This window comes from Bufo bufo, chromosome 5 (genome assembly GCF_905171765.1).
Source record: "Bufo bufo chromosome 5, aBufBuf1.1, whole genome shotgun sequence".
NCBI classification, from domain to species: Eukaryota; Metazoa; Chordata; class Amphibia; order Anura; family Bufonidae; genus Bufo; species Bufo bufo.
Window position 1 is genome coordinate 315,850,585 of NC_053393.1, and position 17,373 is coordinate 315,867,957.

The 17,373-nt window shown below is 45.3% G+C and overlaps 1 protein-coding gene across 1 annotated transcript in view; it reads left to right on the top strand.

Moving 5' to 3' along the window:
* The first annotated feature begins 487 nt into the window (after nt 1-487).
* Nucleotides 488-17,373, top strand: part of KDSR (3-ketodihydrosphingosine reductase) — a 32,767-nt gene continuing 15,881 nt past the window's right edge. The window contains exons 1-4 of the mRNA XM_040431922.1: nt 488-787; nt 4,220-4,309; nt 11,557-11,613; nt 15,010-15,075. Coding sequence (XP_040287856.1) covers nt 680-787; nt 4,220-4,309; nt 11,557-11,613; nt 15,010-15,075 — 321 coding nt within the window. The 5' untranslated portion in view covers nt 488-679. The remainder of the gene's footprint in view (nt 788-4,219; nt 4,310-11,556; nt 11,614-15,009; nt 15,076-17,373) is intronic.

The window sequence follows — 17,373 nt, forward strand, 5'->3', positions numbered from 1 at the left end:
TGCTGTCCGCATCAGTATGTCCATTCCGTAGCCCCGCAAAAAAAAATAGAACATGTCCTATTCTTGTCCGTTTTAGGCATTGTTACAATGGATCCGCAAAAAAAATAAAACGACTGGCATACGGATGTCATGTTTTTTTTTGCAGACCGCAAAACACATACGGTCGTGTGCATGTAACCATACTGAAACAGAATTGCACACAGAGTAACTTCCGATTTTTTTGAGAACCCATTGAAATGAATGGTTCCATATACAATCCGAAAAAAAAAACTGGAACGGACACGGAAAGAAAATATGTTCATGTGCATGAGGCCTTTTGCTCACAATCACTGATGGAAATCGAAAGTGTGAACTAGGCCTAACCCCTTACTGTTTTGATGTACATTTGCAGTGATCCGCCACTAGAGGGCGACATACGATCTCCCAGAAGCTTGGGAGTGCACAGAGCCCTCTTTCCTGTGGAGAATATAAACAGGAAGAAGGGCGCTGTGGGCGGGGCCTGTGCGGGACTCGGCTGTGCTCGGGGTGCACGCTGTCACCAGCTTCCAATCTCGCCGGAGCGCAGCCCCTTGACTGGCACCCTTCGTTGCTTCCCTGGGAGGCTGCCAGCCCGAGCACCCCGTTTCCTCTGTCCGTGTGCCCTCCTTTCTTCAGGCTGGACTCCCTCACGCAGTCAGTCATGCTGCTGCTGGCCGCCGCCTTCTTAGTGGCGTTTGTACTGCTGCTGTACATGGTGTCTCCGCTCATCAGTCCCAAACCCCTGAAGCTGGCAGGTGCCCATGTTGTGGTGAGTGCAGGCTGAGCTGTGGGTGTCATGATGGATACATAGAGTATAACGTTATACAAAGTAGTGCAGAGCCTGAGGGGAGTAGTAGTCTACTGCCTATCCGATGATGGCTTCATTTCCTTCCTTACTGGTGGGCAGTAATGGAGCGGTCACTACTTACATGGAAGCGGTCTCTGTTCTTAGGGTACTTTCACACTTGCGGCAGAGGATTCCGGCAGGCAGTTCCGGTGATGGAACTGCCTGCCGGACCTGGCAATCCGGACGCAAACGGATGGCATTTGTCAGACCGATCCGGATGCGGCTCCGTCTGACAAATGCATTAAAATACCGGATCTGTCTCTCTGGTGTCATCTGGAAAAAACAGATCTGGTATTTTTTATTATTTTTTTGCATTTTTTAAAGGTCTGTGCATATGCAGATCGGAAAACTGGATCCGTTTTTCCGGAACACTTAATGCTGGATCCGGCATTAATACATTTTTATGGAACTTAATGCCCAATCTGGCATTCTGGGAAGTGTTCAGGATTTTTGGCCGGAGAGAAAACTGCAGCATGCTGTGGTATTTTCTCTGGACAAAATACGTGAGGGCTCTTTCACACCTGCGTTCTTGTCTTCCGGCATAGAGTTCCGTCGTCGGGGCTCTATGCCGGAAGAATCCTGATCAGGATTATCCTAATGCATTCTGAATGGAGAGTAATCCGTTCAGGATGCATCAGGATGTCTTCAGTTCCGGTACGGAACGTTTGTTGGCCGGAGAAAATACCGCAGCATGCTGCGCTTTTTGCTCCGGCCAAAAATCCGGAACACTTGCCGCAAGGCCGGATCCGGAATTAATGCCCATTGGAAGGCATTGATCCGGATCCGGCCTTAAGCTAAACGTCGTTTCGGCGCATTGCCGGAGCCGACATTTGGCTTTTTCAGAGTGGTTACCATGGCTGCCGGGACGCTAAAGTCCTGACAGCCATGGTAAGTGTAGCGGGGAGCGGGGGAGCAGTGTACTTACCGTCCGTGCGGCTCCCCGGGCGCTCCAGAGTGACGTCAGGGCGCCCCAAGCGCATGGATCACGTCATCCATGCGCATGGGGCGCTCTGACGTCATTCTGGAGCGCCCCGGGAGCCGCACGGACTGTAAGTATACCGCTCCCCCGCTCCCCGCTCCTACTATGGCAACCAGGACTTTAATAGCGTCCTGGGTGCCATAGTAACACTGAAAGCATTTGGAAGACGGTTCCGTCTTCAAATGCTTTCAGTACACTTGCGTTTTTCCGGATCCGGAGTGTAATTCCGGCAAGTGGAGTACACGCCGGATCCGGACAACGCAAGTGTGAAAGAGGCCTAAGAGAGACTGAACTGATGCATCCTGAATGGAATGCTCTCTATTCAGAATGCATTAGGATAAAACTAATCAGTTTTTTTTCCCGGTATTGAGCCCCTAGAACGGAACTCAACACCAGAAAAGAAAATCGCTAGTGTGAAAGTACCCTTAGAGCTCTGTCGTTCCTCTGTTACTCCTACTGGCAGTCTGTGAATACATTGAAAACTGGGTCAGTAAGGTGTGTCCCTACATAGTCTGACGCTGCCGGCGCTGATCCTATAATATCAGACTGAGTACAGACACGTTAAATGTGTTTTCTGGGGGTACAGTATTGATGGCTTATCGTCACGCTAGGTCATCAATATCTGGTTGGTGGGGGCCCGACTCCTGCCACCCCTGCCGATCAGCGGTTTGAAGAGCCCACATGCTGTGGATTCCTCACAGCTAGCCAAGCACAGCGCCGTCTAGTGTATAGTGTACACGTCACCACGGTTTCAAATGCGTTATGTTTACCTCCAGTTAAATAGATTAGGCAGGCCAAGGTTCGATCCTAACCTGGATCTTGATGACCACCTGATTATAAAAAAATTACATCAGTGGGACATGCAGGAACCCAATACAGTAAAAAACTAAAAATAAAAAATCGATATAATAGCTGGTACATTTATAGATTTTATTTTTTTATTATTTTTTTTATTACTGTTATTGGGTTCCTGTGTGTCCCACAGATTATAATTTATTTTTTATTTTTTTAATGCTCAGGCAGCTCCACCTCACCAAGCACAGCGCCGTACATTGTACTCAGCCCATTCACTTCATTGGGGCTGAGCTGGTCCTAGGGACATGGGCCATGTGATTGATGAGAGTGTTGTCACTTGGCCTAGGAAAAGCAGAGAGGGGGGTGCTAATCGGCGGGGGTCCCGGGTGTCAGACCCCACAAATCAGATACCGATGACCTATCCAGAGTATGGGCCATCAGTATTAAAGTCTTGGAAAACCCCTTTAGTATCTAAAAGCTGTAATCCCCCTTTAACTAGTAACATTTGTCTAGTTAGACAGTTCTACGTGAAATGAGACTTTTTCAGCATTGCCGTTTGCGTCAAAGGCTTCAGAAAGATTTCCAAACGGAAGACTCTGGTGCAAGCGCTTGGCGGAAACTGAATGGTATCTGTCCCCAATTGGCATCCATACCAAAAAAGTGTACCCCACCCACCTGTCGGCACTTCCACCTCGGCTCCATTCTTGGCTGCTTCCAGTACCTTCAAGACCAGGAGGCATCTTGGTCCCTTGACCGCTGCAGCCAGTCACACGTGACTTTGGTCCCATTGGCTTGGATTGCCACATCATGGCAGTCATGTACTATTCAAGCTGCTGTGAACGCCGATCCCAGAAATTGAACTCCTCAAATGCCGTGGTCAATTGTGGCCACGGCATCTGGGGCAGTATTCCCCAGGAGAGCTGAACAGTTCCCCCACGCAGCAATCATGTTCCTTGTGATTGCCTCAGGTCCTTCAGAGGGACTGAAGCGATCACAGCAGTAGATCCTGTGGAGGCCTGCAGGGCTCCATAGAATCATAGGCTGCAATGGTAATTTGGACAAGTAAAAAAAAAATAATAATTTACATACAAAGATTCATGTTTCATGACGACCGACAGTTTTCTCAGGTATTGCTTGTTAAATTAGATTTTGAGGTTCTTTTCTGAGCCAATAGGGAACCGTATAGGCAATAATTTCCCTACAGGCATCGCATACCATAGAAAAGAGTTGGACCCGGACATAGTGTCAGATGAATAAGGTTAAATTCACACGTTCAGGTTTTTTTTTATGCCGTTTTTGAAGTCAAAAGAAGAGTAGAATTAGTTTCTGTCCTTTTTTTTATTTCCAAACCTTTAATAATCTAAACCTGACTTTTGACTTCAAAAACTGAATAAAAAAAGCCTGATCAAAACCTCTATGTGGGTTTATACCCCTGAGTAGCCACAGCCGCCAGCCCTGTATCTAATTCCCGGTCGCTATGAGGAACTCCACATTTTTAACTAGTTTTGATAAATGGCTGTCATTTTGGTCTTTAGATTGCATATTGTATAGTTAACCGCCCTTTTCTTTCTCCAAAATAGGTGACCGGTGGGTCCAGTGGTATTGGCAAATGTGTTGCAATTGAATGTTTCAAGCAAGGTGCTTTTATTACTTTGGTTGCTCGTGATGAGGTAAGATGAAGGTACAAATCTGGAGCGTTATATGTTCTTTATGTGCATTTACAGGCATGTTGTGAACTTAAAGGGTGTAACACAGAGCTCCCACGGTGGAGATCATACCTAGGCCCCTTGCAGATGAGCGTGTCCGGATGCGTTGCGTCTGCGTTCAGTGAAAACTGAGCGAGTTCGCAGGCAAAGTCATTCAGTTTTGACTGCGTTCGCGTTCAGTTTTTATCGCACGGGTGCAATGCATGCAACGTGATAAAAACTGAATGTGGTACCCGAACCCGGACTTCTTCACTGAAGTTCAGGTTTGGTGTTCTGTAGATTTTATTATTCTCCTTTATAACACGGTTATAATGGAAAATAATAGCATTCTTTAATACAGAATGCTTAGTAAAATGTCAATTCAGGGTAAAAAAATAATAAAAACATTACTCACATCATCCACTTGATCGTGCAGCTGTGATCCTCTTCTTTGTTCTTGAAGGACCTGCAAAAAGACCTTCACTGACGTCATCGAGCGCACCACGTGGTGAGCACGGTGACGTCAGCGCAGGTCCTGCTGACTGAAGATAGAAGGTTTTATTATTTTTTTACCCTCAATTGACATTATACTTAGCATTCTGTATTAAAGAATGCTATTATTTTCCATTATAACCATGTCATAATGGAAAATAATAAAGTAAATGGGGTCCCGGGTTGCTCATCCCTCATCTCCTTAGCAACCAAGCACTTGCTTGCGGATGCTATGCGATTTTTCACACATCCCCATTCATTTCTATGGGGCCTGTGTTGTGTGAATAATGAATATAGAACATGCTGCGATTTTCACGTAACGCACAAGTGATGCATGAAAAAAATTGCTCATGTACACAGCCCCATTGAAATGAATGGGTCAGGATTTAGTGCGGGTGCAATGCGTTCACCTCGCGCATTGCACCTGCATGGAATACTCACCCGTGTGAAAGGGGCCTTACTGTTCCCTGCTGCTAGGTTCAGTGTCTAATGCTCCCACTGAGAATAACATCCTTCAATGGGGACATGTGACCACTGCAGCCAATCACGGGCCACAGTAGTCATGTACTTCCCTTTTGTCACATACCACAGGGGAACAGGTCACCGCTGTGGCCTGTGATTGGCTGCAGTGGTCACGTGTCCGTGTTGGAACCAAAAAGTGAAGGGCAGCGTTTTTGGGCAAATTGGGGGGAGATCAGTAATGCTTGTTTTTTATTTTTTGTCGTATAAAAAAAAAAAAATACTTTTAAATAAAAAAGTTAATGGATGACACATTTCCCCTCCCCCCCTTCCCATAGTGTGTAAGGGCTCATGCACACCAACGTATTTTCTTTGTGTCCATTCCGTTTTTTTTTGTTTTTTTTTGCGGAACCATTCATTTCAATGTGTCTGCAAAGAAACGGAAGTTACTCCGCATGCATTCCGTTTCCGTATGTCCGTTCTGCAAAAAAGTAGAACGTGTCAAGGCATAAAAATTGTGAGGAATCCTGTTGCAGAGAGACTGAGAAGGGGCAGGGGAGCCCGTACACAAGCTGCCACCTCCATGTCTCTTGAAGGAGAAGATTAGCAGTAGGGCTGGGGGACGCTGGTAACACATCCAGGACACTGGCTATGACCCTAGCTGATTAAACGTCTTCACATAACTGGCTGAGGGACAAGGTGCAGTGATGGGAGAACATCGGAGCAGGAAATTTGTTAAAGAATAACTAAACCTTTGTATCAAATTTTAATATGATGTCTCGAATGCCCTAAAAAACCTTTTTCTAATATACATTATTAATTAACTTTGTATTTTTCTTAGTCTTTTCCCTACCTAGAGCGCACCTTCCACTGTGCACTTAAAGCTCAGTTCTCTGCTGACTGCTCATCAGAGTACGGAGTGTGAAATTATGAATGGGGCCGCACCGCAGCAGTGCTGTGAGTACGGGCAGGAATGCACATTGCTGCCCCTGCATCCCCGGAGGATTACTAACTCCTGGCATAGCACATGGGTACCCTGTAACCATGTGCTATGCCAGGATTAGCTGACAGGAGCGGGTGCCTAAGAGCTAACATGCAGTTCTCTTAGCTTAGGGGAACAGGTAGAAGCAATATGCGCTGCTGCGGCCCCTTCAGGTGCGCTCTAGGTAGGGAAAAGACTAAGAAAAATACAAAATTAATTAATAAAGTATATTACAACGTTTTTTGTTTTTTTTAGGGCATTAGGGACATCTTATTAAAATTTGATACAAAGGTTTAGTTTCTCTTTAAACTCTCATCCACTTAGATGCTGCTATAAAATGCTGCAGATTTTCCACCCGCAGTTCCACAGCAGAAAATCTACCATCTATACACTGGCGTGGGCATACCCTTAGAAATGATACCTACAGAGGGAAACTGCTGAAATACTCTCTGCGGCCAGTGGACCTTCTTAGCTGTTTTGTAATCTATTGGACGGCAGTCTACCAGCGTTCATGTTTTGATGGTTTACTCTTTCACCCTCTGACCCTTTTGTACATTATCGTGGAGTTCTGTTTGCACACACCGTTGTCTATCTGGAAGTATAAAGCCCTGTAAAAGTATTACAGCCATAAGTCTTGAAATAGTTACTATAGTGTGATGGAGAGAATATATCCACTTCCTCATCTGTATATATGCACAGAATTTTCTAGCCCGATCCCTGTAGGCTATCAATTCTATATCAATTATTATAGTATTGTATACTCTCTGGTGAACATATTTCACAGAAGAACAATGTAAAATGCAAATGACAATGCAGCAATAAATTCACTGATCTTTGTTGCTGTTTGCTTTGGGACAGTTTGTAAACCCCCCCCCCCCCTCAGTCTGACAGCATCGGTTCCTTGGTCATGCGACCACTTGTTTTCGTTAGAGATGTTCCCCTTTTTTGACTATGTACATATTTTTCTGCAGTTTCTCACAGGATGGCAGCCTCACCTCGTAATATGTAAGATACCTGCAGACTGTCAAATTTGTTGGGGTAGCATGAAGCCCCAGGCGTCTAGTTTTTTTTTTTACATATGTTTGACTGACTGTAGACGAAAGATACCTGTTGGCTGCCAGCTAGCTCTCCTGGCCACCCCTTTTATATGTGCAAGCCAAGCATGCATGTGTTCTGAATGAGCAGAGGGTAATAAACCACCGCTACACCTCTGGTGGTGGCCTATCCATCTGGGAACAAAAGGATGGTTCATGTTGGAATCCAACATCTGTCACCAGAGGAGAGTCTGGATGTGCCTGTGCTGATAAGATGGTGGTAGATTCAGAAGATTCATCTCCGACATTTATGACCAGCTTTCCATTGGAGGACTTTTGAGAGGGTTCTGTACTGCAATAGTAAAATGACATTCTGGTCATGGCTTAGAATAAAATCCAGTAGTGTCTGGGGTTATAATGTATTAATTATAGAAAGAGGTATAAGGGTACATTCACATGACCATAAAAAAAAAAAAAAGTCAAAATGGCCGATTTGTTTTTCTAAGAAACGGCCTCCTTCAATTTTTGGGGCAGTTGGTCTGTGATAACGGGCAAAATAGGACTTGTTATTCACTGGCCGTTAAAAAACAAACAAACCAAAAAAAACATATGAATATGCCGATAGTATCCCATAGTTATAAATACAGCAGTTAAAAAAAAAAAATAAGCAAAAAACTCCCCCCCCCGTCAAATGTAGCCTAATTGTTACAGTATGTTCAGTATAGGCCAGTCTACCCTAATAGCTGTGTTCTAAAGGCTCATTTCTGAGGCTAGCTTCTGCCACCTCACAAGTCATGTTGAAACTTGAATTCTTTTATGAAACGTTAATTATCATACAAAGTCTCTTTTGCACAAAAAAGACTGTATACATTGTAAAATTTGGCCGCTAAGGGTAAATGCACACGTTGCAGATTACTGGCTGACATCGCTCCTGTTGTTTAACCCCTTAGACTACTTTCACAATCGCGTTTGGTGCGGATCCGTCATGGATCTGCACAGACGGATCCGTTCAGATAATACAACCATCTGCATCCGTTCAGAACGGATCCATTTGTATTATCTTTAACATAGCAAAGACGGATTCGTCTTGAACACCATTGAAAGTCAATGGAGGACGGATCCGTTTTCTATTGTGCCAAATTGTGTCAGAGAAAACTGATCCGTCCCCGTTGACTTACATTGTGTGTCAGAACGGATCCGTTTAGCTCAGTTTCGTCAGACGGACACCAAAACGCTGCAAGCGGAATGGAAACGGAACGGAGGCAAACTGATGCGTTCTGAGCGGATACTTTTCCATTAAGAATGCATTAGGGCAAAACTGATCCGTTTTGGACCGCTTGTGAGAGCCCTGAACGGATCTTACAAATGGAAAGTCAAAACGGCAGTGTGAAAGTAGCCTAAGTTGCCGTGGTCATTACCAGATGTGGCATCTAAGGGGTTGTGGCAATCTCCCTCTCTCCCCCATCAGGCCCCCGGGATGCAATTGAAGGTTCCCAATTATTGCTATGGCAGCCAGAGGCCTTACAAAAGACTCCAGGCTTGCCATGTACCGAGGCAGGGTCTGGTAGGCAAGTGGCAGTGACGGGTTTCAATACACTGCAGTAGATGACTATTGCAGTGTATTGTACCAGCCATCAGACCTCCTGAATCTTCAGGTTCTTAAAGCCAGACACATTGAGTTCAGTGTGATAAATTCGTAGCGTGTATCAGTGTGGGGTCCCACTGTTGCCAAATAAATTTTGTGCTATTCCTTCTAAGAAAAATGCCCACTCTCACTCTGTAGGGCTACTTTCACACTAGCGTTTTTGCTGGATCCGGCAGGGTCCAGCAAAAATGCTTCCGTTATGAACGGATCAGGTTGTATTACAGTCCTGATCAAAAGTTTAAGACCACTTGAAAAATGGCAAAAAATCATATTTAGCATGGCTGGATCTTAACAAGGTTCCAAGTAGAGCTTCAACATGCAACAAGAAGAAATGGGAGTGAGACAAAACATTTTTTGAGCATTCAATTTAATGAAAACAACGAATAAACTGAATCAGCTGATCAAAAGTTTAGGACCACACCTCCAAAAAAAAAAACTAAACCCCCCCCCCTCCCCCCCAAAAAAAAACTGAAATCCAACTTCCAAACATAAACTCAGTAATGAGTAGCTCCGCCGTTATTGTTTATCACTTCAAAAATTCGTTTCTGCATGCTTGATGCAAGCGTTTCCATGAGGTGAGTGGGAACATTTCTCCAAGTGGTGAAGACAGCCGCACGAAGGCCATCTACAGTCTGGAACTGTTGTCCATTTTTGTAAACTTCCCTTGCCCTCCATCCCCAAAGGTTCATAATTGGATTTAGATCAGGGGAACACGCAGGATGGGCCAAAAGAGTGATGTTATTCTCCTGGAAGAAGTCCCTTGTCCTGCGGCCATTGTGTACTGTAGCGTTGTCCTGTTGAAAAACCCAGTCGTTACCACACAGACGAGGGCCCTCAGTCATGAGGAATGCTCTCTGCAACATCTGGACATAACCAGTGGCCGTCTGACGCCCCTGCACTTCCTGAAGCTCCATTGTTCCACTGAAGGAAAAAGCACCCCAGACCATTATGTGGCGCGTAGAAAACATTTCAGGTGGGATCTGCTTGTCATGCCAGTAACGTTGGAAACCATCAGAACCATCAAGGTAAAAAAAAAATTGAATAAAACTTTCTTCCACCTTTTTGAATGTCCCATGTTTGGTGCTCTCTTGCAAAGTCCAAACGAGCAGTTCTGTGGCGTTCAAGGAGACGAGGTCTTTTGAAGACGTTTTTTGGTTTTGAAGCCCTTCAGTCTCAGATGCCGTCTGATGGTTATGGGGCTGCAGTAAGGGCCTTAATTTGGGTTGAGGATCGTCCAGTGTCTTGACGGACAGCCAATTGGATCCTCCGGCTCAGTGCTGATGATATTTGTTTGGGTCTTCCACTTTTTTGTTCCATAACCCTCAGGATCATTTAAGAAATTCCAAATGACTGTCTTACTGCGTCCCACCTCAGCAGCGATGGCGCGCTGTGAGAGACCCTGCTTATGCAGTTCAACAACCCGACCACGTTCAAAAAGGGAGAGTTTTTTTGCCTTTGCCATCACAACGTGTGACTACCTGACAGAAAATGACAATGAATCCACATCTTTGCACAGATTTGACCTTTTAAAGGCATGTGGTCCTAAAACTTGGATCAGCTGAAAAACAGCCTGTTTCAGTTTAATCGTTATTTTCAATTAATTGAATGCTCAAAAAATGTTTTCTCACTCTCATTTCTTCTTGTTGCATGTTGAAGCTCACCTTGGAACCTTGTTAAGATCCAACAATGTAAAATATGATTTTCTGCCATTTTTTCAAGTGGCCTTAAGCTTTTGATCAGGACTGGATCTTTAACATATCTTTAATAAAGCCAAGACGGATCCGTCATTAACTCCATTGAAAGTCAATGGGGGACAGATCAGTTTTCTATTGTGGCAGAGAAAACGGATCCGCCCCCATTGACTTGCATTGGGATAATGCCGGATCCATCTTGCATCCGCATCCCAGGACGGAAAGCAAAATACAACTAAACAGAACGGAATGCATTTTGGAGCATTCTGCTCTGTTCAGTTTTGTCCCCGTTGACAATGAATGGGGACAAAACTGAAGCGATTTTTTTTTTTCCGGTATTGAGACCCTATGACTGAACTCGGAAACGGACAACGTAAACACTAGTGTGAAAGTAGCCTAAACTAAAGTTTATCCAGACTAAGCTCAGCCAACTCCTCCTAAACAAAGCTCGTGTGCACTAGCATGAGAGAGGGAGAAGACATGGCTGCAGCCTGAAAGAACAGTGCACTGCTTTTCTATTTGTTTTCCATGGTCTGATGAAACAAGAGCAAGTAACAGACACATAAGAAGATTGTTGGTGGTTCTCTTCTTTTTGTATTGGGATTCTGGTTTTAGTTCCCTTTTAACAAAGACTGTTGTGTTTACGAATAGTGCAGAATCCCTTAAAAGGGGATCCACAGGCTGTCTAGTATTGTGATCATTCATTCCTGTGACTCCTGAAAATGCACATAAGCTGCTTTACAAAAGTGATCTCTCGCTAGTCCCAAAAAGCATGTAAAAAACAGGAGTGTTTCTGGCTGGACTTCAACCTGTATTACCTAATGAGTGAACTACACTGGCCTCTTATCTTTCAGCCAAATATTCGCAAAAAGCAAACCTCTAGGAGCAGATGATTTGTCATTCTGCTTAATTTCTTTTTCTCATTTCAGAGCAAACTAGTTCAGGCCAAAAAAGAAATTGAAAAGCATGCCATAAATGATAAACAGGTAAGGACTGAGAATAATGTAACGTGTATGAAAACCAGTGATGCGTGTAAAACCTTTATTTATTTTATATATATATTTTTTTTAAATCTTTTGACTTAAGATTTTTATTTTAATTTATATACATGATTAAGAGGGTGGTCATGATTATCTTGCCCGAGCTGCTAACGGCATTTAGATCCAACAGCCACATGGACCCTAGACACAATAGACTGGAGGAGACAAACTGGTGTAAAGTAGAACTGGCTTAGTTGCTCATGGCAACCAATCAGATTCCACCTTTCATTTTTCACAGCTTTTGGCAACTAAGGCTACTTTCACACTTGCGTTAGGAGCGGATCCGTCTGGTGTCTGCACAGACGGATCCGCTCCTATAATGCAAACGCTTGCATCCGTTCATTACGAATCCGTTTGCATAACTGTTTATTTCAGATCTGATTTTTCACTTCGGAAAACTCAGATCCGACAGTATATTCTAAACACAGAAGCGTTCCCATGGTGATGGGGACGCTTCAAGTTAGAATATACAGAGAACTGTGTACATGACTGCCCCCTGCTGCCTGGCAGATGCTGCCAGGCAGCAGGGGGCAGACCCCCCCCCCCTTCCCCCCTCCTGTATTTAACTTATTGGTGGCTCTATATTCATCGGTGGCCAGTGCGGATTCCCAGTATTAAATATGACCGGTGCGGCCTCCCCCTCCCTCCCTCCCCAGTATTAAATATGACCAGTGCAGCCTCCCTCTCCCTCCCTCCCCAGTATTAAATATGACCAGTGCGGCCTCCCCCTCCCTCTATATTCATTGGTGGCCCGGCCAGTGCGGATTCCAAGTATTGTGACCAGTGCGGCCTCCCCTCCCCTCCCCCCCCCCCCCCCCCCATCATTGGTGGCAGCGGAGAGTACCGATCGGAGTCCCAGTTTAAATCGCTGGGGCTCCGATCGGTTACCATGGCAGCCAAGACGCTATTGCAGTCTTGGCTGCCATGGTTACTTAGCAACAAATAGAAGCATTATACTTACCTGAAGAGCTGCGATGTCTGTGTCCGGCCGGGAGCTCCTCCTACTGGTAAGTGAAAGGTCTGTGCGGCGCATTGCCTATAGCACAGACCTTTCACTTACCAGTAGGAGGAGCTCCCGGCCGGACACAGACATCGCAGCTCTTCAGGTAAGTATAATGCTTCTATTTGTTGCTAAGTAACCATGGCAGCCAAGACTGCAATAGCGTCTTGGCTGCCATGGTAACCGATCGAAGCCCCAGCGATTTAAACTGGGACTCCGATCGGTACTCTCCGCTGCCACCAATGATGGGGGGGGTGATTTTAATTAGGGGGGGAGAGGGGAGGCCGCACTGGTCACAATACTTGGAATCCGCACTGGCCGGGCCACCAATGAATATATAGGGAGGGGGAGGCCGCACTGGTCATATTACTGGGAATCCGCACTGGCCACCGATGAATATAGAGGGAGGGGGGCCGCACTGGCCACCAATAAGTTAAATACACGAGAGGAAGGGGGGGTCTGCTGCCTGGCAGCATCTGCCAGGCAGCAGGGGGCAGTCATGTACACAGTTCTCAGTATATTCTAACTTGAAGCGTCCCCATCACCATGGGAACGCCTCTGTGTTAGAATATACTGTCGGATCTGAGTTTCACGATGTAACTCAAATCCGATGGTATATTCTAACATAGAGGCGTTCCCATGGTGATGGGGACGCTTCTAAGTTAAAATATACCATCGGATTGGAGAAAACTCCGATCTGATATATTAATAGGGACTCCTGACTTTACATTGCAAGTCAATGGGGGACGGATCCGTTTGAAATTGCACCATATTGTGTCAACGTCAAACGGATCCGTCCCCATTGACTTGCATTGTAAGTCTGGACGGATCCGTTTGCCTCCGCACGGCCAGGCGGACACAAAAACGCTGCAAGCTAAGTTCGGGTGTCCGCCTGCTGAGCGGAGGCCAAACGGTGCCAAACTGATGCATTCTGAGCGGAGCCCCGAACGCTAGTGTGAAAGTAGCCTAAGCCAGTTCTACTTTACACCAGTTTGATAAATCGCCCCATTAACTTCTATGGGAGAGTTTTCTAGGCATGCTCTGTGATCTGTACACGGGTCGTTGTGAATGGCAGATACCATGTATCCTATATATCTACATATTGTAAATGGTAGATTTTATGTAATCTATACACAGATGTTATTTTACATTGTAATCCTGCATGTGATGATAATTAGAGGACTGTTAAATAGTAATCTCTACAGAACACCATGTGTCAGCCTGTTATTAGGCTTAGTGGAAAGTGTGACAAAATGCAGGATTTTAGGAATTTTTATTTTATTTTTTTACCAGAAGAATCACTTATGCAAAGATATTTTTACAGTTTTGCAGCATTGTAGAGACACAATGCTGCAGAATGGTGCGTGATCCTGCACGACAGCCTTTATTAGGCAAAAACTATTTTATTTTCACAGTTTTTCCTTTATTCTATGTATATAAATAAATCGGTGACCCCTGCAGACTAGTCGGTGCCCATGCTTCGAATTGTCCACCGCCTAAAGTGGACACGTGCATCGGAACTGGACCATGGAAAGAGTAATTAAGTTGGCCTAATCTAAAGAACTGTGTGGTGGTGTGTTTTTTTTTATATATCATGCAGATGGGTGGGTGCATGTGTATCACTTACATTTGGTAACATGAAACACTATGGAAACAAGCCAAAGGCAGTGTGTGCTGCTCTGGCAATGTTCTGCTGGAGATCCTTGTGTCCTGGCAATCATGTGGATATTGCAGAGCAAATCTTCTCCTTTTATGACAAGGGCATTCCCTAATGGCAGTGGCCTTTTTCAGCAGGATAATTTGCTCTTCCATACTGCAAAAATAGTTCATGAATGGTTTGAGAAACATGGCAGAGTTCTAGGTATTGACCTGGCCTCCATATTCCCCAGATCTCAATCCAGTCAAGCATTTGTGGGATTTGCTGGAAAAAGGTCTGATCCATGGAGGCACCATACATGCAAGTTGTCCGGGATCAACCCAAAAATGGGTTGATAGTGGAGCATTCCATTAAAATAAACTTTTACCTATTAGATGCGCCACTGCTCCCCACCAGTCCTTGCACTGTGCTTCCGGTCTGATGTCGTCATGGCGGCACACATGACTGCTGTAGCCAGTCACTGGCCTCAGTGTGGGACCAGTTAATCCTGGACAACCTCTTTAATGGATCTGCTGCTAACGTCTTTGATTTGTCACGATTTCTCAAGAGACCTTCAGAGGTTTTGTCAAGTCCATGTTTTGATGGGACATAGCTGTTTTGGCAGCACGCGTGGGACCTACACAAAGTTAGGCAGGTGGGTTTTTATGCTATGGCTGTTACGTGGTCTTGCTTCTTTTTCTCTTAGGTAGTGTTGTGTATATCTGTTGATGTGTCTAAAGATTACAGACAAGTAGAAAACGTCATAAAACAGGTAAGATACTTATGTTATATTGCACTGTAGATTATATTTTTAGGAACATACTGCAGACTTTTGCACACTTTAAACAGTCTTATTTTGTGAGAGGTTACCCAATATGAAGCAAATCACAAAGCTTCACACTGCTGGGAACCCCAGTATTTATCTGTAGTCTTTGGGTGGATCTAGCAGAAAGTATTTAAAGGAGTTTTCATATCCCCAGTAATGCAACAGCCGAGCCACGACCGCAGATCCTCAGCTGTCGACTGTATAGCAAATGAAGAGCGGTAGCGGCAGCATCTCCAGTGAATCCTTTATTTTATGGACTTTACAGAGAGTGTGCCATAAAATTAAGCAGCAACGTTTCGGCTGTATCCCAGACTTTGTCCAATAAAGGATTCACTGGAGATGCTGCCGCTACCTCTCTTCATTTGTTATCCTCCTGGATAGGTCATCTGATCATGGGGATCCAGCATCTGGGATCCCTGCCAATCAGCTGTTTGAGAAGGCAGCAGCACTAGTAGTAGCGCGACATCCTTCTCTCAGCTCACCAGCAGCTGTGCTTGGTATCGCAGCTCAGCCCCATTGACTTCAATAGGGTTGAGCTGCACCTTGGCGATGTGACCAATGAACGTGACCTCACATGGCCTAGGAAAAGCTGGAGAAGGCGGCAGCAGCACTACTGCAGGCGCCCCACCTTCTCAAGCAGCTGAACAGCGGGGATCTCGGGTGTCTGACTCGCACCAATCAGATACTGACGCACCTAGAATCTTCAGTTCGTCCGGCTGAAATCTCGCGCAGGCACAATACCGCCTATTGCCTGCGACTGTGCGATCCAACTGCTCCTGAGAGCAACAGCGATCAGAAGAAGTCACTGGGCTCGGCGCATGCCCAGTGACACTTTTGAGGCTGTTGCCCTCAGGAGCAGTTGTATCGCACAGGTGCAGGCAGTGGGCGGTATTGTGCCTGCGCGAGATTTCAGCCGGACGAACTGAAGATTCCAGGTGCGTGGCTTGAATGAATTAGCTGACGTAGCAGAGGGGCGGCACCGCTAAACTAGGCTATGGGATGATACTACATAGCGAGGAGGCGTGCTTGGGCTCTAAACTAAGGCCGGCTAGGCACTGCAGGGGGGCGTTACTGGGGTCAGAGGGTCAAGAATAACGCCCCTCTGGGCACCTTCAGGGTTCATTTGCATAATACAAAGATCGTTTTTTTAGAAAAATGAAAGCATGAATATAAGAAAGAAAACCACTGCAGGAAATAAGGTATTTTATTAAACATGGCAATGGTGACAGCTTAATATGGTCAAACCAGCTGACAGATTCCCTTTAAATGATAACTCAAGTGCGCACCAGCCACTAGGTGGCGTAGATTAGAATTTCTGGTGCATGGATCACCAGAGATGCAGCTAGTATTTATTAATCAGTATCTGCCTCTTAATAAATTATGCGCATCTCACTCCAGCGCACACACAAGATCGGGTGGCATATGAAATGCTAGTCTTGCTAATTCTCACCCATTGTCTTTTTAACAGAGTCTAAGGAGCTAATTCAGTCTATCCAGATTTTCCAAAATTCTGGCAAGCTATGCTGGTTCCCTAACTTGGCAACAGCATAGCTTGCTGTGCCAAGCTCTTTAAGTAGCACCCATACACTGCTATGAGAGAGCTACTTGAAACAGCAGAATGCTGGCACGCTCCACAGTTTTTGCCTACTTGGTGGTTGGGGATTAGTCCCATCTCGCCTTAGTAATGGCAAGCTGAGACAACCCCTTTAAATATTATTGAGATGAGATCGAGAAGTATACACTGCTAGTGATGCTTAGTCAATGTCAACACAACCAAGGTGGTGCACCTTTTATTTTAGGTTCTGCAGCAGAACATATATCGAGGCAAGGTCACATTAATACTGGATGCCATCTACCGTTGCTGGCATACAAGCTGCCACATTGACTTGTAATAGTCATACAGATGCTGGATATCCTCCTGTGGTAAGTCATTTCAAACTCTTTCAGCTTGGACCCGTAGTTCAGTCAAGGTGGTTGTTGGTTGCTGTGAATGAGAGATCCGTCGTCCCATCCATTCCCAGACATTCTAGATGGGGGAGAGATCTGGTTATCAAGCAAGCCAGGGTAGCTGCTGGACACACTGAAAAGCATGTTGTGTTAGTACAGGCAGCGTGTGGGTGAGCATTATTTTGTTTGAACACAACGTCTCCTAACGGAGTCAAAAAAGGTGGTAAGATTGGTTCCACAAAGTCCTGGACATACCGAAGGCTGGTCAATATTACCTCCACCAATACCAGATGAAAG